This window comes from Cebus imitator, unplaced genomic scaffold (genome assembly GCF_001604975.1).
Source record: "Cebus imitator isolate Cc_AM_T3 unplaced genomic scaffold, Cebus_imitator-1.0 Scaffold284, whole genome shotgun sequence".
Classification (NCBI taxonomy): domain Eukaryota; kingdom Metazoa; phylum Chordata; class Mammalia; order Primates; family Cebidae; genus Cebus; species Cebus imitator.
This window is the reverse complement of record NW_016107599.1, coordinates 2305473-2326570: the sequence shown is the minus strand read 5'-3', so window position 1 is coordinate 2326570 and position 21098 is coordinate 2305473. Positions and strand designations below refer to the sequence as shown.

Below are 21098 nucleotides of genomic sequence, written 5' to 3'. Positions count from 1 at the left end.
GGCCCTGCCTGCGTCTGTTTTACAGTTAACTGGTTTTCGTTTTGTTTTGTTTTATAAGTAGAAGGGGCTGGTGCAGTGGCTCATGCCTGTAATCGCAGCACTTTGGAGACTGAGGCAGGAGGATTGCTTGAACTCAGGAGTTCAAGACCAGCCTGGGCAACATAGTAAGACCCTGTCTCAAACAAAAATTTAAAAGTTAACCTGGCCTGGTGTTACACACCTGTAGTCTCAGCTACTTGGGAGGCTGAGGAAAGATCACTTGATCCCAGGAGGTCAAGGCTATAGTTAGTCTTGTTCACACCACTGCACTCCAGCCTGGACAACAGAGTAAGACTCTGTCTCAGTAAATAGGAGTACACTCTTAAGATAACAATTAAAACTGCAGTTTATTAGAAAAAAATACAGTATTATGTACTATACGTAATTGTATGTGCTATGCTTTTATACTACTGACGACAGTACAGTCTCGACTCACTGCAACCTCTGCCTCCCGAGTTCAAGCGATTCTCCTGCCTCAGCCTCCCAAGTAGCTGGGATTACAGGCACATGTCACCACACCTGGCTAGTTTTGTATTTTTAGTAGAGATGGGATTTTGCCATGTTGGTCAGGCTGGTCTCGAACTCCTGACCTCAAGTGACCCACCTGCCTTGGCCTCCCAAAGTGCTGGGATTACAGATGTGAGCCACCGTGCCAGGCCTGTTAAATATCTTTCTTGTGTATATTTTATATGTTTCTTTTGTTGTTAATGTGGGGGTCTAATTTTATAGTGCAATCTATTCCTTTCTCTAAGTTTCTAGTATAAATCCTTTTTCTAGAACATGTTCTTTAGTATTCTGTAAAATCAAATGATATTTCATCAGACATTCTTGATAATTGGTCAAAATGTAACTTGTCATAAATTTCATGGGCAAGGACCTACCATTTTTATTTAAGATTCAGTTAATTCTTTCAGCAATTTTGTATCCATTGTCTGCTCTGTGACAGCTACTGTTTCTAGGTGCTGGGGATATAACTTAATTCTCCCAGAGGCACAAGTTGACAGACAAAAAAGACATACAGTAAATCTTAAGAGGGTCTGAGAAAAATTCAATGCATGGACAAGGGGATGCTGTTCTACATGGGATGGTCAGAAAGAACTTCTGACGAGATAACATGTTAGCAGAGCTTTCAAGTAAGGCAAGGAGCAGAACCTGAGCATTCTCTTGGGGAAGCCTGTTCTAGGCAGAGGAACAGCCAGTGCAAAGGCCACGAGGCAGGGCAGGACAGGACACCATCCTGAGGCCAGTGTGGCTGCAGAGTAGAGGGGTAGGAAACAGTGGGAAGGATGGGAGGCCCACCAGGGGGCATGTGTGGGGCTGTATGAATCTTGAAGAATTTTGACCTTCATTCTGAGAGTCAGTAAACATGCAGTTTATCTAGAGGCTTATTGGCACTCATTTTTTTTTTAATTAGGCGAGGTTATCAGGCTTGTTTTCCTTTTCGTTAAGCATCTGCTGATCACTTGCACATTCTCTCTTCATTATTATTCATTATTATTGTTCTCAGCCTTAAAAATATATTATTAAATCTAATTTTCTCTTAATTCATCCTAGAATAGCCTTCTTCTAGATTTATTTGTTAAAATATTTTACACCTCTACTAGCTGTTATTAATTCAGAGCCTAATCATGCATCTCTTGTGTAGGCATAGTGGCCACAGGGTGGTATTTTCATTGAACAGTGAAAAACTTCTCTCTTCCCCTAAATATTGCCTGTATTCTACAGAAGATTTTTTAAATCTGTTTTGAGTAATTACCGATTAGTTACTTTTTAGTTTTTAGAAAAAACCCTTTACACATTTTCTGGTTTTGCTTGACCCATTCTCCAGCAGTCTGATTTCTGTAACTGGCCCCTCTAACAGTTCAGCATTCCCCAGACCTCTGATGTCCACTTGAGAGGCCACTAGCCACATGTCCTATTCTCCAGACTGATGGCTGAGCCTCATGATTGCTTGTATATGGCATTTTGTATATGTGCCAGCTCTGGAATCTTACGCTTAACATTCATTTGAAACCCTAAGTCTTTAAAGAGCAGCGGTTTGTTTGCATTTCCTTAGCCCGTCTTAATAAAGCACCATGTTTGCTGAGTATTCAGTTAGTTGACAGGGTTGATGATGGTTTTATGGTCTTATGGAATATTTTGTTGCTCTGATCTTCTATAAAATCGGCATTTTATTTAAGTTATACAGTATACCAACCATACAGTTTTCTTATATACCTGTTGCATGTGGCCAGCCCCATATTTAGCTAGAAATAGAATTCATGGTCATGGTCCTAAGGAAGTATAGTCTCCTGCTGAGCAGCCTAGAAAAGGAAAAAAAAAAAAAAGAAGTATACAGTCTAATTAAGGAAGATAAGACTAACTCATTCAAAGTAAAGTGGTTATATTTTAGCACAGTTATGATTTAAGGTTGTAAACTGAAACATTTAGTAGATAGGTATTCTGTGCTCTTGTTCACATTCTGTGTGAGCCAGCTACTCTGTCCTCCAGGGACCATGTCACCATTACCACCTGAACCCCTTCCTTGAGGCATCTGGCACGTGGGCATGCCTCCTCCGGAGGTGAAGAAAGGGATTGCAGTCCCTGAGTCGATAATACAGTTATCTTACCATTCATATTTCTCTTGTTTGAAAATGTTTTATTTCCTGGAAACATATAGTATACAATTAGTGTGAAATCTAAAATAAATAAAGGTATTTAAGGTATTTTGAAAGCATACGACAGACAGCTAACTTATTAAGCAAAAACACAATTTAAGGGATTTTGAAAATATGACACATCTAACTTGTTAATGAACATCTGCATTTAAAAGAAGGATATTAATAGCATTCATTAATTCTACAGATCTTTACTGAGCCACGTAGTGTACTCAGTGCTATGCTAATGAGGATTTTTTGACAAACAAGACAGGCAAGTTACCTGCTGTCTTGAAACTTACATTTTAGTTATGGAGAACAGAGAGTAGTAATGTAAATGACAATGTATTATCTCTCTATTATGATGTATAATTATATATAAAATGATATAATGTGAAAGATAGTAGTAAATATACATAATGACTTTTTGGCTTTCAGAGCAGTGCTTTTTCTTGGTTTGTTTCCTACCTTCTTGGTTGCCCCATCTCAGTCTGCTTTGACATTTTCCACTTTTCTCCCTTACCTCTTCATGTTGTAGAGCGCCAAAGCAGTCCTTGGGCCTCTGTCATCTCCCTTAGTGATTTTGTCTAGTCACATGGGCTAGGCTACTTCTAGATGTCTGTTGTCTAGCTCAGATTTCTCTCCTGAACTCCAGTCACAGTATCCTGCTGATCATTTCGCCTGTGTGACTTGGCTGTCTTACTGACATCTCAGGCTTATTACATCTGAAGCTGAGCTTCTGATCTTCCCCTTCCATCTTGTCAGTTTTTCTGGTCAAAAACCTGAACTTGACTCTCTCACACCTGCATCATGAGCCACGTTTGCCCTAGCTTCAGAGTATAGCCGGAATCTCAGCCCTTCTCACCATCTCTACTGCTACCATGTTTGTCCAAGCCACCATCACTTGTCACCTGAGTTACTGTGGTAGCCACCTGCAGAACTCCCTGTCTCTAACCTTGCCTCTCTGCAGCCGTTTCTCAGTACCACAGCAGAGTGTTCCTTCACAATTTTAGATCAGGCCATGGTACTCCTCTATCCAAACCCTACCTTGGCTCTCCATTTCACTTGCGTAAAAGCCACATCTTTCTATTGGCCTTGAAGGCCCCTTGTGGTCTGGCCCCTTCGTTCCTCTCTGATTCTATCATCTTCACCCTCCTTCCTTCCACCCTCTGTGCCAGCCTCACTGGCTTGCTCATGTTCCTTGAGCACGCCATGCACTGTTCCCTGCTGTTCCTTAGCCAGCTCTTTCTCCTCCCTCCTTCGTGTATTTGCTCTTGTCTCATCTGCTCAGTGAGGTCTACCTCGTATAGCAGCCTCCATCCTTGTCTCCATATCCTGACCTGCTCTCTCCCTTTTCTGTAACACGGTTACCTTCTAACATACTGTGTAATTAATTCATTACTTATTGTCTGTGTTCCTCCCTGGAATGTAAGCTTGACAGGTACAGGGACTGCTGCCTCTGCTATTCACCAGTATATCCCAAGCACTTAGAATAGTACCAGAAACATGTATCTTCCATGCATGTTTGTCAATGAATAAATAAATGAATTGATGCAATGTTTCATGTGCGTGACCATTTTTCTCAGGGGATTTTATATTGAATGTTTTTAAGTATTCCTCTCATTTTTGAGATTTCGCTTTTCTGATTCTGTCTGGTCCATAACCCGCATAGTTGCAAAACAGACAGCTTTTCATGAATTGATTAATTATAGCAAACCTTTTTTCATGTGTGTGTGATTCTATAATTTCCCTAACACAGGAGAATCCAGCTTTGGCAGTTGCAATTAAAACATGTAAAAACTGTACTTCGGACAGCGTGAGAGAGAAATTTCTTCAAGAAGCCTGTAAGTTTCTAGAAATTTCTTTGGAACTCCATTTAACTTTCTATCTTTGAAATCCAAACTGTCTCTTAAGAAATAAGAAAAATAATGTTTTGACTTTTAGGAGACAACTATGTTTATTATTTTGCCTTGCAAATTAATGTCTAAATTTGTACAAGCACCTGTCTACAGATTTTTCCAGGTTAATTATGTTTTATGTGTAAAGGTAGATGTATGTACATTTCCTTTATACTTTGGTACTTATGCCATTACACATCTCTGCACTGGAATTGGTGCAGATATATAAGTAATCCTAATCTTGATGCTGCCCAGACCCTGGAAATGCAGAGGTGAGCACGACACACACAGTCCCTGCCCTGATGGAGCTCATAGACTAATGAAGGAATATGACTCTATGACCATTCCCCTTATCCTGCTACAAAATCAGAACAAATCACCCAGGCCGAGTGTGGGGGCTCACACCTGTATTGGAAAGCCAAGGCAGGCAGATCACCTGAGGTCAGGAGTTTGAGACCAGTCTGGCCAACATGGTGACACTGTCTTTACTAAAAATACAAAAAATCAGCCGGACATGATGGCACACACCTGTAGTCCCAGCTACTCAGAAGACTGAGGCAGTAGAATAGCTTGAAACCCAGAGGGGGCGTTGCAGTGAGCCGAGATTGAGATTGTGCCACTGCACTCCAGCCTGGGTAATAGAGCAAGACTCTTTCTCCAAAAAAAAAAAAAAAAAAAAAAAAAAAAAAAGAATAAATCACCCAAAAAGAGGCCGGGTACAGTGGCTCACACTTGTAATCCCAATACTTTGGGAGGCCAAGGCAAGGGGATTGCTTGAGCCCAGGAGTTTGAGACCAGCCTGGGCAACATGGTGAAACCCCGTCTCTATTAAAAAAAATAAATAAATAAAAATTAAAAAAATTAACTGGGCATGGTGGCTTATGCCTGTAGTCCCGGCTGCTTAGGAGGCTGAGGTGGGAAGATCCCTTGAGCCTGGGAGGCCCATGTTACAGTGAGCTAAGATCATGCCATTGCACTCCAGCCTAAGTGATTGATTGAGACCCTGACTCCAAAAACACTAAACAAAACTCAAGAATAAACCTCAGAAAAGGACTCTTCCCAGGTGGTTTTAGCTAGCAGCAGTTAACTTGTTTTTTGAGGCAGGGTCTTTTTGGAATCTCACTGTGTCACCTCCCAGACGCGAGGGATCCTCCCATCTCAGGCCTGCAAATAGATGGTACTACAGGTGTGCGCCACCACATCTGGCTAATTTTTTTTTTTTTTTTTTGGAAAGACAGATTTTTGCTGTTTTCCAGGCTGTTCTAAAGTCCTAGGCTCTGCCTGTCTTAGCCTCACAGAGAGCTGGGATTACAGGCGTGAGCCACTGTGCCTGGCCCTTAGAAATAATTTTCTCCACCTCCATTCCTCTGACTCTTGGTGAAGAAGCTACCTTGAATGAGCTCTGCATGAATAGATCTTCTTTCCCAAATGTAAGCTCTTAAAGAGTGAGGATCTTGTACACATCCAGCTCTTTCTTACCTGCCCTCAAGCTGTGATGTTTCTCTTCCTCCTTTCCTATGGCTTGCCTCATCTCATGCTTCAGGCACCAGCTTAAACATTACCTCCAATAGAGAACTTTTTTCTCTCCACCATATTTAAAGCCTCCCCTTTAGTATTCTTTGTCACACAGGACTATGTTCTTTTTCTTCCTAAGGATTCCTAATTAAAGCTACATTGTTTACAAATGATTATTGTCTGTCTCTTCCTCTCTTCCTCTAGGCTTTAAGCTCCGTGGGGATAAGGACCCTGTTTGTTTTGCTCACCACTCCATACTCAGTGCCCTGCACAATGCTTGACACCTAGAGGACACCCGGTAGATGTTTGTCATTCTGGTGTCCTACATGACGTGTGCATCAAATGAATGCCTTCTGCTTTCCATTTTAGTAAATATTTACCATCTAACAGTCGAATAAATTAATAATAGAGTAAACCATGTGGTGACTACATTAAGTCTCAGAACATCCTTAATCCTGTTCCTGCGTCTTTGACTTAAGTACAAGAGAAGGCCTGGCCAATGACTTCTGTCTTGGCAGTTCATTTCTACAGAGCACCTAGGCCAAGAAAACAGACCACATCAGTCATCATCACCCAACACCATGTCTGCCTTACCTTTGCTGGTATTCTTGTGCGTTTTATATTTTCAAAAAATGCAAATTTTAAAAATTGGTTGTCTTTTCTTAAAATTCTGAACAGTTACTGTGTTCTGATTTTGTAGGACTTTGGAACTGTCATTACAAAAACCAGTTGAACTAATGTTGTTTTCTTCTTTGAGAGGGTTACTCAACAGTTATTTCAGGGAAATGTGGTAGATGTAGTGTATTTAAACTTCTGTAGGGCTTTACCAGACTATATATAAGATAGAAAATATGGCCTCGATCAGGAATTGTTAAACTTTTTCTGTAAAGGGTCACATAGTACATATTTTAGGTTCTTCAGACCATACAGTCTCTGTCCCAACTATTCACCTCTGTCATTGTACTGTGAAATATCCACAGACCACAGGACAGAAAAAAATGAGCAAGAATATATTCCAGTAAAATTTAATTTATAAAAGCAGTTGGCAGCCCCTGGGCCTTAGTTTTCTGCCCCAGATGAGTAAATAACGAGATAAACTATTCTACATGTTTATTTTTAGTTCAGTTTGGATAGAGTTTCCTAGTGGCCGCAAGATTCTCTTAGCTTTGTACTGTTTTGTATTTCTAATAATTACTTCTGAGGAAATATGAAAGGCTTGATAATTATACATGAGAATAACATAAAACCAAAAGCTATGATAAATAGTTATTTATAGTAAATCGAAAGTGTAATTATAGTAAATATTCTGGGTGCCTTAATGTTTATCCAAAAATATCACAGTATAAGCAATGAACTGACAAGGTGAGATTTAATTATATGTTTTGGATTATGTGCTGGGTATTTATATTATTTGGGTTTTTGTTGGTGGTATTTGTTTAAAAACACTACCAGGTCCTGGTTTTGGAATATGAGGGAAACTTGTAAAATACATAAGTGAACTAGACAGAACACCCCCTAATATTTTTTGACGCATTTCAAAGTCTTTGACAATTTTTCCTCGCAATGATCAATACCAGCTATTCTATAACATGTTGACAATATTACATGTTGATCATATTTTTTAAATTACTTCATTTATTCTAATTTCCTTGCTTGGCATCAGAATTTTTTTTTTTCTCATTTTTATAGTCTGTGAAATCAGGTGTTTTTGGAGCTACTGCACCAGGTCACCTTTAAAATCACTTACAGTTTTGAGATGCTATAATTCTCTGAAGTCTGTCCTGTGTCTTACTAATCCCAATATACTGTGCAAGTAACTTCTTAGCCCTGATATTAGAAAGTATAAATGCATACACCTTAACATAACATCCACGGAGAGAGATATACGTATATATGCAGTGCCCTGTTGGTCATCTTGGCTCCGTTAGGCAATCAAACTCATGTTATTGCCATAGGCCACATTTGGCATCAGACTCTACAGAGAGTAATACAGGACCAGAAACAAAGTATGCCAGAAAGGCAGCAGCTGGCATTTCTCTTGTGTGAGAGTCCTCATGGCTGTCCTGTAAACAGTTTTTTTGTGGTTGTTGTTGTTGTTTTGTTTGTATGTTTGTTTGTTTGAGATGGAGTCTCAGTCTATTGCCCAGGCTGACGTGCAGTGGCACAATCCCTGCTCACTGCAGCGTCTGCCTCCAGGTCTCAAGTGATTCTCCTGCCTCAGCCTCCTGAGTAGCTGGGATTACAGGTGTGCACCACCACACCCACCTAATTTTGTATTTTTAGTAGAGATGTGATTTCACCATGTTGGCCAGGCTGGTCTCAAACTCCTGGCCTCAGGTGATCTGCCCACCTCAGCCTCCCAAAGTGCTGGGATTACAGGCATGAGCAACCAAGCCCGGCCAAAACTGCCTTTTTTAGGGTCCTGAAAGCAACCAGTTAAATTTAAGAGGACAAGACCACAGTGGTGGATGCAGGAACCAACCTTTTTTTATGTCAAAGTTGGAAATCTTTTGTGAGTTCCCCGTGGGGTATGGCTTCCAGGGCCTTTCAAGGAACACACCCAGTTACCACAGTCCACACACTCAGGGCAGCTCCTACCTGTAGCTTTTACCAGGTATTTTTAGTCCCATTTTACCTCCTCCCCCAGCAATTTGCCAGTCAGGAGTGATTTTTACCATAAACGTGGTTGCCTAGTAAATGAATTACACACTCCTACCTACCAGATTTGTAGAAAACCTAGAAAGCTATCCCAAGGTCAGATCTGTCTGTAGCGGGGGGAAAAAAGGTCTTCTTTCTTCTTCTCTGCCTCCTCCTCCTCCTTCCTTCATCCCCCCTTCTCCTTCCCTCTCTGTTTTCCCCTCCTCCTCCATCTCCCCCACCCTCCTCCATTTCCCGCTTCCTTCATTTCCCCCTCCTCCATTTTCCCCCTCCTCCTCTGTTTCCCCTCCTCCCCCTCTGTTTTCCCTTTCCCCTCCTCCTCCTCCCCTTTCTTCTTTCTTCTTCTTCCTCACCTGCCCAGGCCATTCCCGCCCCCCGCTCCGCCACCACATGTGCAGAAGGAAAAGGGTTTTTCTTAACAGTGGTTATCTTAAACCTCAGTAGTAGGACATAACTTGTGCCAATTTATGCCCATTTTTGAGCTGAACTGACCTATGGAACTGATTAAGGTTCCCCATTGCCAGCCTTGTGTCTTAATTGAATTAGTCTTCAGAAAAGCTGAAAGATTATTTCAAGAGTAACTATGGAGAACTTTCTTCCCTAGTAACAATGCGTCAGTTTGACCATCCTCATATTGTGAAGCTGATTGGAGTCATCACAGAGAATCCTGTCTGGATAATCATGGAGCTATGCACACTTGGAGAGGTACTGTGATCCCCAAACCTTACCTTCTGTACTCAGTGTTTGATATCTTTTGCTTAAGAAAGGGAAATATAAACAGTTTATATCTTGGATTTTCAGGAGAGTTCTGATTTAGGATGTGTGTCATTATGGTTTTGCTTCAGTGAATATGGGTATAAATATCTTCATAAATTCCCAAAGCATCCGCTTATGCAGTAATCTTTTTGGGAATTCTCTTTATGGCATCTTTGCTTTGAAAGACAAGGTCTTGCTCTGTTACCCAGGCTGGAGTGTAGTAGCACAATCACAGCTCACTACAGCCTCGACCTCCTGGGCTCAAGCGATCCTCTCACCTCAACCTCCCAAGTTGCTGGGACTGCTGGTGCATGCCACCAAGCCCGGCTAATTTTTTAATTATTTATAGAGATAGGGTTTCATTATGCTGCCTAGGCTGGTCTTGAGCTTCTAGGCTCAAGTGATCCTCCTGCCTTGGCCTCGAAGAGTGTTGGGATTATAGGTGTGAGCCACCACACCCAGTCATAGTTTCTTTTAAAAATGTTAGTAACCAAGTGAATAGCTCTCCCTTTCTCTAGAATACAGAAACGAATCAGTGCATCACCAGCACTTGGAAATTCATTAAACAGATAATTATGCCCCACCCCAGGCCTGCTGAATCAAACTCTGGGTGGGGGGAGCGCTGTGTGAGTTCATCTGCTGAACATCTCTTCCTCCTCCACCTTACATTTCCAAATCAAATGGAGTACATAATGCATAATTTTTTGTTCATGGTACTTTTCTGCCTTTGCTTTTGGAGAGTTTGCTAATTCTTCTGGCTCAAAAAATATTGCTAAATATTTCTCTCTTATCAATTGATTATTTAGAATTAGAATATTAAAATATGTCTGCCTTCTTTTGTCATGTTAGCATTTACCTCTATTAATGGTGTCAGTGGTAGCACGAACTAGCAGTAAGCCCAGTGTGATTAACACCCAACATGACTGTTCTGCACTTCTGCATCCAAAACTTCATGGGGAAGGAAATAAAAGAGGGGAGATTCCTTCTTGCCTCTGCTTTCTACTCATTAGACTATCCTCTCACCTTCCCAGAGTCACAGTAAGCTTTGAATTGAAGATAAATTGACTGTGCATTAGCCTTGTTTGAATAGTAACTAGATCTTTTTTCTTCTAATTATTATTATTTAGCAATAATTTTTACTGTGCTTTTATTCATTCCTTTGTAGCATATCTTTCTACATTTTTTAATAAATTTGTAGTCAAAAAGATTTTAATTTTATGATAGGATTTCAAATAAAAATTAAATCTGAATCCAGGGTTTAAATATTTCTCTCATTATGCTTTATTAGAAGAGACTTGAAGCCATTCTAATATTATTAAAAATGCATTGGAAACAGCATTATTGTTGAATGTAGCTTTTTTGCTTTTGATTTCGATTCACTGTCACTAATTCTTTTTTTTTTTTCTTCTTTTGGCCGTTGTTCCAAAAGCTGAGGTCATTTTTGCAAGTAAGGAAATACAGTTTGGATCTAGCATCTTTGATCCTGTATGCCTATCAGCTTAGCACAGCTCTTGCATATCTAGAGAGCAAAAGATTTGTACACAGGTAAGGTACAATTATAAAGCTGTTAAGTTGCTTTCTGAAAAGCAGTGGTCACAAAACAGGGACCCATTTGGACCCTTTTTGGACCGTTTTAGTCCCAGGGACCCCTTTGGTACCATTTTGTACCAATTCTCCAACATTGTATTCTGTGTGTGCCTTTGAAATCTACTGTACACGGTTACTGGCAAGTCATGCCGCATTATGTCCTACCAGTCAATTGCCATGACGTGTTCATACACAGTTAAAGGATTTTTACACACATGGAGTTTAAAACATATTGTGATACTTTTAGGTCATTTATTCCATACATAAACATTATTGAGAACCTGTACTTGGCAGCAGAGCAGTGAACATGTGGCAGTGGCCCTAAAACAAATACCGTCCTGGAACTTTACAGGATACCACTGCCTTGTGAGTGACATCTGTTGGCATTCTGTGGAATTTCTGTTTATAGCCTTAGGTCTCTGAATGCAAGTAAAGGCCCTTAAAATTTGTTTGACAAGTATTATATTGAGTTGGTCTTTTGTTATCCAACATTAAAACAAACTTCATCCAAAAAAGAGAAAAAAATAAACAAAAACTGAGACTCTAAAAAAATAAACTGCATCACAAAATCATATACAAGTTTTCAGAAGGCAAGTTTTATTTAATGGTATCTCTTTAGGAATGGCAGTGTTATAGACCCCAGTTGTATGTCACTTGGTCTGTCAGTTAATGCAGTTGGTAATATGGTTTTATGAACCAGTAATAAGGATTTTCATTATTTTAGAATATACTTTGTCATCTTTCAAAATAATTGTATTAATGGGTAAATATCTGGCAAAAATAATATATATGAAGTAAATTTTTGTGTGCATGTGTGTATATATATTAGATTTATGATATATATCTTATAATAAATATCATATAATCTGCTTGCATTGTATATAAGCTGTCTTTCAAAGTGCCTGTTGGTATGTCTTTATATATGAGCTTGTACATTTGTTTTTCTTATGTTAAGTCTTATTGTCTCAAATTCTTCTTTATCCAGGGACATTGCTGCTCGGAATGTTCTGGTGTCCTCAAATGATTGTGTAAAATTAGGAGACTTTGGATTATCCCGATATATGGAAGATAGTACTTACTACAAAGGTAAGAAATCAGAGCAGTACCTAAGAAATAGGCTTGGAATCTTTAACATATTTCTAAAAACAGTATGTTCTAATATGCTCCCCTGATTTTTGACAGAGATATAAAATTAACTCAATGGAGGAAGCAACAGCCTTCTCAGTAATGGTGCTGGAACAGTTGAATATCCTTAGGAAGAAAATAGACCTCTAAATCCCATTTCAGATTAAATCAGAATGGACCATAGACTTAATTACAAAAATTAAACTTTTAGAAAAAAAACACATAAGAGTAAATATTTGGCATCTAGGGCTAGGCCCCGGGGATCCTTAGACTTGACACCAGAAATAAGGATTCATAAAAGGAAAAAGTTGATAAACTGAACCTCATAAAAATTACAGATATTTTTTCTGCCAGAGGTCCTGTTAAAAGCATGAAAAGAGAAGCTACAGAGTAGAAGATGTGTGCCAACCACGTATCTGACAAAGAGCTAATATCAAGAATATAAAAGGAACTCTTAAAACTTAGTAAAAAAAGACACAAAGAATGCACTTAGAAATGGACAAAAAACAGGAAGAGACATTTTAGTGAAGAGGATATATGGATTGCACATAAGCATGTGAAGATGCAGATGTTGAACATCTGTCTCCATTAGGAAAATGCAAATTAAGAACACAATGAGATTGCAGTACAAACCTGTCAATTTGTTAAAATAAAGAATATGCTGGTGAAGAGGCAGAGAAACTAAATTGCTGGTGGGAAGGTAAAATGGTAGAGGCATTCTGGAAGAGAGTTTGGCAAATTCTTTAAAACTTAAGCATACAAGTATCATATGACCCAGGAATTGCACGTCTGGATATTTCTTCTAAAGAAACAAAAACTTGTGCACAAAACCATACTCAAATGTTCATTGCAGTTGTATTTGTAATAGCCAGAAATTCGAATTAGCTCAGATGTCTTTCCATCAGTAGGCACACCATCATCTTACACCAGGTGCAGCTGGTTGTATGGATTGTCTCAGTGAAGGGGACTTGACTTAAAAATGTGGAGGCTGCCAACTCCAGCAACTTTGATTTCATTAGTTTGGTGGGATTTTTGTTTGCTTGTTTTGAGACAAGGTCTTGCATTGTCACTCAGGCTGGAGTGCAGTGGTGCAAACACGGCTCACTGCAGCATTGACCTCCTGAGCTCAAGCAATCCTTCCCTGTTAGTCTCCCAAGTAGCTGGTGCTACAGGCATGTGCCACCATGCCTGGCTAATTTTTTGTAGAGATGGGGTTTTGCCATGTTGCCTAGGCTAGTCTTTGATCAAACTTCTCAGCTGAAGCGATTCTGCTGCCTCTGCCTCCCAAAATGCTGGGATTACAGCAGGAACCATTGTGCTTAGCCTCCTTTTTTTTTTTTTTTATAAACAGAAATCCAGCTCATGTCAGTTGTCTTTAATTTTGCCAATCTTGGAATCACATTGAATTGGTTCTTCAGAGTATACTGAACTGTTTTTCTGAATACTATTTGCATATTCCTAGAACTTTAGCTAAGACTTACATAAATCCATATTGTGCTATTAATACTACTAATTATGATGATCATTTTACACAGGCCAGTTTCTTTTTCAGTGTATTTGATTTTTATATTGCAGCCAAATGAGCCCAGATTTTTACATGCAAATCTAGTCTCTTATTTTAATTTCATAACTATTCTCTTTCCATATATCTTCTGTATATTATTGCCTGTCACTACTTTATTTTTAAAATTCATTTTTAATTTTGTAAATTAAATTTTTTTTTAAACACAGGATCTTATTCTGTCACCCAGGCTGGAGTGCAGTGGTGTGAGTACAAGTCACTGCAACCTCAACCTCCCTGGGCTCAAGTCATTCTCCTGCCTCAGCCTCCTTTGTAGCTGGGACCATAGGCACACGTCACCATGCCCAGCTAATTTTTTATTTTTTTGTAGAGATGAGGTCTCACTTGAACTCATGGGCTCAAGCAATCCTCCCACCTTGGCCTCCAAAAGTGCTGGGATTATAGGCATGAGCCACTGTGCCCAGCTATCTGTCACTATTTTAGCAATGATCCTTTGATATATGAAAAGAAAATTAGTTGTTTATTCATTTTAATTATTTAGTCATTTAACTTAAAAAAGACTGTCAATTTTTCACTATTTCTAAATACATTTTATATCCAGCTTCAATCTTAATTGGTCCAAGTCCTAGAATTCCAGTAAAGAACTAAATTCCAAATAGTATGATGTCCAAATTTTCATGTCATTTGAACAGCATTTTAAACAGGCAGTTGACAATTTCACACAAATACCATCTTAGAAAGGTTAATAAGTACACATTCTATTAGGCTATAGAAATAAGTACAAACTCCAAAAGGTTAGAGATTCTTCAAAATGCTCCTCTTTCTAGGAATTCTGATCGTCTTCAGAGGCAACTCATTGCTTTCAGAAGAAAGTCCAGACCCTTGACATGCTTGCAGAGCCAGCTGCTCATGCTTCATGCTCTTCTGAATCCGGGTGCTGTTCCTGTGCCCTGCTCCCTTGGGCAACCCCTTCTGCTCTTATATCCTCTCCCTGCAGCCCTCCCTGGCCATTCTCTCAGCTACTGTTTCCTCTCCACTTTCAGGGCATGTGGCATGTATTAGCTATCTCTGTTACACCTTGTACCAAATTTGAGTATACTTCTGTATGCCTTTTAGAATGAGAATTCCTTGAAGAAAAGGACTCTGGATTGTTCATCTTGAGAACTCAGCAGTTGAGGAAATGTTTACTAAGGTTTTGAGTGGTTTTCCTTTGTGGCATGAAGAAAACTTTTAGGCCTGAAAAGAGAACTGATTTCAGGCTTCCCTGGAGAAGTCCTTCTCATCCATCGCTCCTTCCTGCTCTTCACATGCCTGACCATTTGCGGAGTCTGCATTGGTGCATTCACTTAGTATTTAATTTATGTTTGTAATTCCCCAAATCAACACTCAAGATGCTTTCATACATTTGAGGACATGCACAGAGCAACAAAAAATTTGAGTGTTTCCTAATATGCACATATCCAGCTGAAGTCCAGCAAGGCTGCAGTCTCTCCCTCCTGTCTCAGCCAGAGGAGGGAAGACGTGGTCAGGGCCAGCAGGGGACGGCACAGAGCAGAGCCAACAGCTCAGGCACTGATGGTTGGAGGGGTTTGAATCCCAACTTTGGCACCTGTTAGTGGGGCAGCCTTGGGCAAGTCACTTAACACATCTGAGCTTCCTTTTATAAAGGAAATAGAACCTACCAGAATTAGTTGTTTTATGAGTTAAAATTATAATCTATGTGAGGTAAGAATATATGTGTACATATTTCTCCTGAGAGCAGGGGTTTTGTGTTTGCAACAACTTTATGAAACATAACTATCACCAGTGAGGGTTTGACTATACATGTTTATTATTAATAGGGCATATGTATAGCAAGCGTTCTAACCTACAGACAAGGACCTCTTCTGTTAATGGTGGGATCTTACGTAACGGAGCTGTACGCTAATACCTCTGATAAACGGGGGTTTTCTCTCTCTCCCTGTTCTCTCCCTCTTTATAGAGGGAGGGATATTAGTGTTTTATTTATCTACCATCTAACCATTCCTCACCCCTAAGTGACCTCAAAACATCTAGGAAATGAAAAGTAGTTCTGCCAAAGAAATGGAAGGTCCAAGGGGTCAGATAGTTAAGGGTTTTCCCTTTGATACTGAAAATCTCAGCTAGCTCTGTTAGATTCTTAAGCAGATAACAGGAAATTTTATTTTCTAAAATTAATCTTCTAGCTTCCAAAGGAAAATTGCCTATTAAATGGATGGCTCCAGAGTCAATCAATTTTCGACGTTTTACCTCAGCTAGTGACGTATGGATGTTTGGTGAGTATTTCTAAAAGTTTTGTATTCTTTAAAATTATATTTCATATGTTACACAAAATAAACAACATTGTAACCTGACCATCTCCTCATCAGAATCCTTTTAATTCATTTGACAATAGTCTGCCATCTGCTGTGCATCAGCTTCTGGGCACACGTTGTATTAAGGGTCCATTGGTTCTTATTGGCCAGCTCCTTCTATCACCCTTCCTTTTTTTGTTCCCCTTTGCTGTCTCATATTTCCTCACAGGGGGATATTCTGTCTGTTTCCTTCTTTCTCTTCTCTCTCTCACTTTGCCATCTCATTCATTTCTTTTATGTGAAATGATGTTAAATAGTAAACACCTGGTCCCTCAACCCTGAGTATCTAAAATTCTATCTTACCCCTTTATTTTGGGATCTGACCTCCTTCCTGACCTATCTCAAGACTTTAAAGTTTGATCCTTTGTCTTCTGTAGCTTCTGCTTTTTTGATGTCTCATTTGTTCCTTCCCACCTACTTTAAGGTTATTATTCTCCTGTTCTGTGGTTATTGCAGTTCCTCCTAGCTGGTGTAGAATTGTGGCAGTCATGTATTCTTTGCTACTTACTTAAACTACTTTATTCAAATTTGAAAGTTACTCACTGTTTTCAACATGAATGGCACTTCCCTCCACTCTACTCTCCTTTTTTCTTGGTGTTATTCCTTCTACCCAGAATGCCTTATCCTTATACCTTCTTCTCCAGCTGAAATCCTACCTAACCCTCAAGGTCCACTTTAAATGTCCTTGAAGCCTTCCTTTTCCTTTCTGTCCATTCTCTACACAGATTCTCTCGTTGTCATAACACTCATGTTGATCCTGTGAATAGACTTGTGCACATATTATCTCTGCTAAATTAAAAACTACTTTGGAGGAAATGCCCTGTTAAGATTATGTACCTTTTTTTTTCCTATAAGTAACAATAACTTGATCAAGTATATGTTCTTATTTTCTTCTATTTACTTACTGTTGATTCTTAATCACCATTTAGTGCCCTAATAGATAGCTAGGTAAAGGAAAGAGCTTTCAAATAGAAGAGGATATGGCATGACATGATTAGAAAAACCTCTGAAGTCTAATTGATGTGGGTTCAGATCCCAAGGCCTTGATTATTAGCTATGTAATCCACAAAGCAAGTAACTTACCCTTTCAGAGAAATTTCATGTTTCCGAACTTCTAAGATGCCTATTTTTTTACATGTTAACTTTTCTGGAACTGGAGTGTATCTTAAAATCGATGGCATTTTACAATTGGTAATAATTGGGGGCATTTTGTAATGTAGTTGTCCTTGCTTGCACTCATGTGGACTTTGTTTTGTTGCTGTAATGTCTGAATGGATTTAAAAGTGCTCTTTTGGCAAGAATAAAATAAAAATTCTAAGAGGGAAGAAAGAATTGTATCATAGTTTAGTTGTCAACATTCTCCCTTTTTCAGTCATATAAACTAATGATGTTTTCTATAATCAGTGGATGTGATTTTTGTCAAATGTGGTAAAATGCAGTATTTAAAGAAACATAAGGTTATTATGAGGATTAAGGGTAATATATAAGGCTGGGCATGGTGGCTCATGCCAGTAATCCTAGTAGTTTGGGAGGCCAAGGAGGGTGGATCACTTTTACCCAGAGTTTGAGACCAGCCTGGGCAACATAGGAAGACCCCATCTCTACAAAAAATATAAAAATTAGCTGACTTGAGTGGCTCATGCTGTAGGCCCAGTTACTTGGGAGAATGAGGTGGGAGATTTGCTTGAACCTGGGAAGTGGAGGCTGCAGTGAGCTGTTAAGGAAGACTTTGTCTCAAAAAAAAAGATAATATTTGTAAAATTTCAAAGATGTGCCAGGAACACATTAAGTTCTCAAGAAATAATAAGTAGTGTTGCTACTATTGATAATATTGTTATAAATTCTGGTGAGAAAAGCAGCACTAAGGCATTATTTTTATCAGATACTCTTTACATTGAAATTCTTAGATTTTTTTTTTTCTGTGAATTTTTTTTTTTTTCTTTAAGTTCTGGGGTACATGTGTAGAATGTGCAGGTTTGTTACATAAGTATACACATGCCCATGGTGGTTTGCTGCATCCATCCTCCTATCATCTACATTAGGTATTTCTCTTAATGCTATCCCTCCCCAATCCCCCCAACCCCACTATCCCTCCCCTACCCCCCACCATCCCCGACAGGCCCTGGTGTGTGATGTTCCCTCTCTGTGTCCATGTGTTCTGGTTGTTCAGCACCCACTTATGAGTGAGAACATGCAGTGTTTGGTTTTCTGTTCTTGTGTCAGTTTGTTGAGAATGGTGGTTTCCAGCTTCATCCATGTCCCTGCAAAGGACATAAATACTCATCATTTTTTTGGTTACATTGTATTCCATGGTATATATGTGCCACGTTTGCTTTATCCAGTCTATCATTGATGGGCATTTGGGTTGGTTCCAAGTCTTTGCTATTGTAAACAGTGCTGCAATAAACATATGTGTGCATGTGTCTTTATAATACAAAGATTTATAACCCTTTGGGTATATACCCAGTAATGGGATTGCTGGGTCAAATGGTATTTCTAGTTCTAGATCCTTGAGGAATCACCACACTGTCTTCCACAATAGTTGAACTAATTGACACTCCCACCAACAGTGTAAAAGCATTCCTATTTTTCTACATCCTCTCCAGCATCTGTTTTGTCTCCTGATTTTTTAATGATCGCCATTCTAAGTGGTGCGAGATGATATCTCATTGTGGTTTTGATTTCCATTTTTCTAATGACTGGTGATGATGAGCTTTTTTTCATGTGTTTGTTGACTGCATAAATGTCTTCTTTTGAGAAGTGCCTGTTCATATCCTTTGCCCACTTTTTGATGGGGTTCTTCTTTTTATTCTTGCATTTGTTTAAATTCTTTGTAGATTCTGGATATTAGCCCTTGGTCAGATGGGTAGATTGCACAAATTTTTCCCCATTCTGTTGGTTGCCAGCAACAATCACCCTAATGATTGTTTCTTTTGCTGTGCAGAAGCTCTTTGTTTAATTAGACCCCATTTGTCTATTTTGGCTTTTGTTGCCATTGTTTTGGTGTTTTAGTAATGAGGTCCTTGCCTATGCCTGTGTCCTGAATAGTATTGCCTAGGTTTTCTTCTAGGGTTTTTATGGTGTTGGGTCTTATGTTTAAATCTTTAATCCATCTGGAGTTAATTTTTGTATAAAGTGTAAGGAAGGGATTCAGTTTCAGCTTTCTTGCATATTGCTAGGCAATTTTCCAAACGCCATTTATTAAATAAGGAATCCTTTCCCCATTGCTCGTTTTTGTCAGGACATTCAAAGATCAGATGGCTGTAGATGTGTGGCATTACTTCCAAGGCCTCTGTTCTGTTCCAGTGGTCTATATCTCTGTTTTGGTCCCAGTACCATGCTGTTTTGATTATTGTAGCCTTATAGTATAGTTAGAAGTCAGGTAGCATGATGCCTCCAGCTGTGTGTGTGTGTGTGTGTTTGCTTTGTCTTGGCTATGTGGGCCCTTTATGGTTCCACATGAAGTTTAAGGTATTTTTTTCCAATTCTGTGAAGAAAGTCAGTGGTAGCTTGATGGGGATAGCATTGAATCTATAAATTACTTCAGGCAATATGGCCATTTTCACGATACCAATTCTTCCTAACCATGAGCATGGAATGTTTTTTTAATCAGTTTGTGTCCTCTCTACTTCCTTGAGCAGTGATTTGTAGTTCTCCTTGAAGAGGTCCTTCACATCCCTTGTAAGTTGTATTCCTAAGTATTCTCTTTGTAGCAGTTGTGAATGGGACTTCACTCATGATTTGGCTCTCTGTCTGTTATTGGTGTATAGGAATGCTTGTGATTTTTGCGCCTTGATTTTGTATCCTGAGACTTTGCTGAAGTTGCTTAAGGAGATTTTGGACTGAGACGATGGGGTTTTCTAAATATACCATCGTGTCGTCTGCAAATACAGACAATTTTACTTCCTCTTTTTCTAATTGAATACCTTTTATTTCTTTTTCTTGCCTGATTGCTCTGGCCAGAACTTCCAATACTATGTTGAATAGGAGTGGTGAGAGAGGGCATCCTTGTCTTGTGCCAGTTTTCAAAGGAAATGCTTCCAGTTTTGCCCATTCAGTATGATACTGGCTGCGGGTTTGTCATAAATAGCTCTTATTATTTTGAGATACGTTCCATTGATAGCTAGTTTATTGAGAGTTTTTATCATAAAGGGCTATTGAATTTTGTCGAAGGCCTTCTCTGCAACTGTTGAGATAATTATGTGGTTTTTGTATTTGGTTCTGTTGATGTGATGGATTAATCCTTGATAGATTTGCATATGTTGAGCCAGCCTTACATCCCAGGGGTGAAGCAGACTTGATCGTGATGGATAAACTTTTTGATGTGCTGTTGGATTCGGTTTGCCAGTATTTTATTGGGGATTTTCACATCAATGTTTATCATGGATATTGGCCTGAAATTTTCTTTTTTAGTTGTGTCTCTGCCAGGTTTTGGTATCAGGATGATATTGGTCTCATAAAACGAGTTAGGGAGGATTTCCTCTTTTTGTGTTGTTTGGAATGTACCTCTGGGAGAATTCGGCTGTGAACCCGTCTGGTCCTGCACTCTTTTTTGGTTGGTAGGCTATTAATTGCTGCCTCAATTTCAGACCTTGTTATTGGTCTATTCAGGGATTCAGCTCTTCCTGGTTTAGTCTTGGGAGGGTGTAAGTGTCCAGGAATTTATCTGTTTCTTCTAGATTTACTGGTGTATGTGCATAGAGGTGTTTGTAATAATCTCTGATGGTAGTTTGTATTTCTGTGGGATCAGTGGTGATATCCCATTTATCATTTTTTGTTGCATATATTTGATTCTTCTCTCTTTTCATTAGTCTGGCTAGCGGTTTATGATTTTGTTGATCTTCACAAAAAACAGCTCCTGGGTTTATTGATTTTTTTTAAAGGGTTTTTTGTGTCTCTGTCTTCTTCAGTTCTTCTCTGACCCTAGTTATTTCTTAACTTCTGCTAGCTTTTGAATTTGTTTGGTCTTGCTCCTCTAGTTCTTTTTTTT

The 21098-nt window shown here is 39.2% G+C and overlaps 1 protein-coding gene across 42 annotated transcripts in view; it reads left to right on the top strand.

Moving 5' to 3' along the window:
- Nucleotides 1-21098, top strand: part of PTK2 (protein tyrosine kinase 2) — a 349037-nt gene that overhangs the window by 250658 nt on the left and 77281 nt on the right. For all 42 annotated transcript variants that reach the window (XM_037728951.1, XM_037728934.1, XM_037728962.1 and 39 more), the window contains 5 exons: nucleotides 4435-4519; nucleotides 9351-9451; nucleotides 10932-11047; nucleotides 12075-12175; nucleotides 15941-16030. In XM_037728951.1, coding sequence (XP_037584879.1) covers nucleotides 4435-4519; nucleotides 9351-9451; nucleotides 10932-11047; nucleotides 12075-12175; nucleotides 15941-16030 — 493 coding nt within the window. The remainder of the gene's footprint in view (nucleotides 1-4434; nucleotides 4520-9350; nucleotides 9452-10931; nucleotides 11048-12074; nucleotides 12176-15940; nucleotides 16031-21098) is intronic.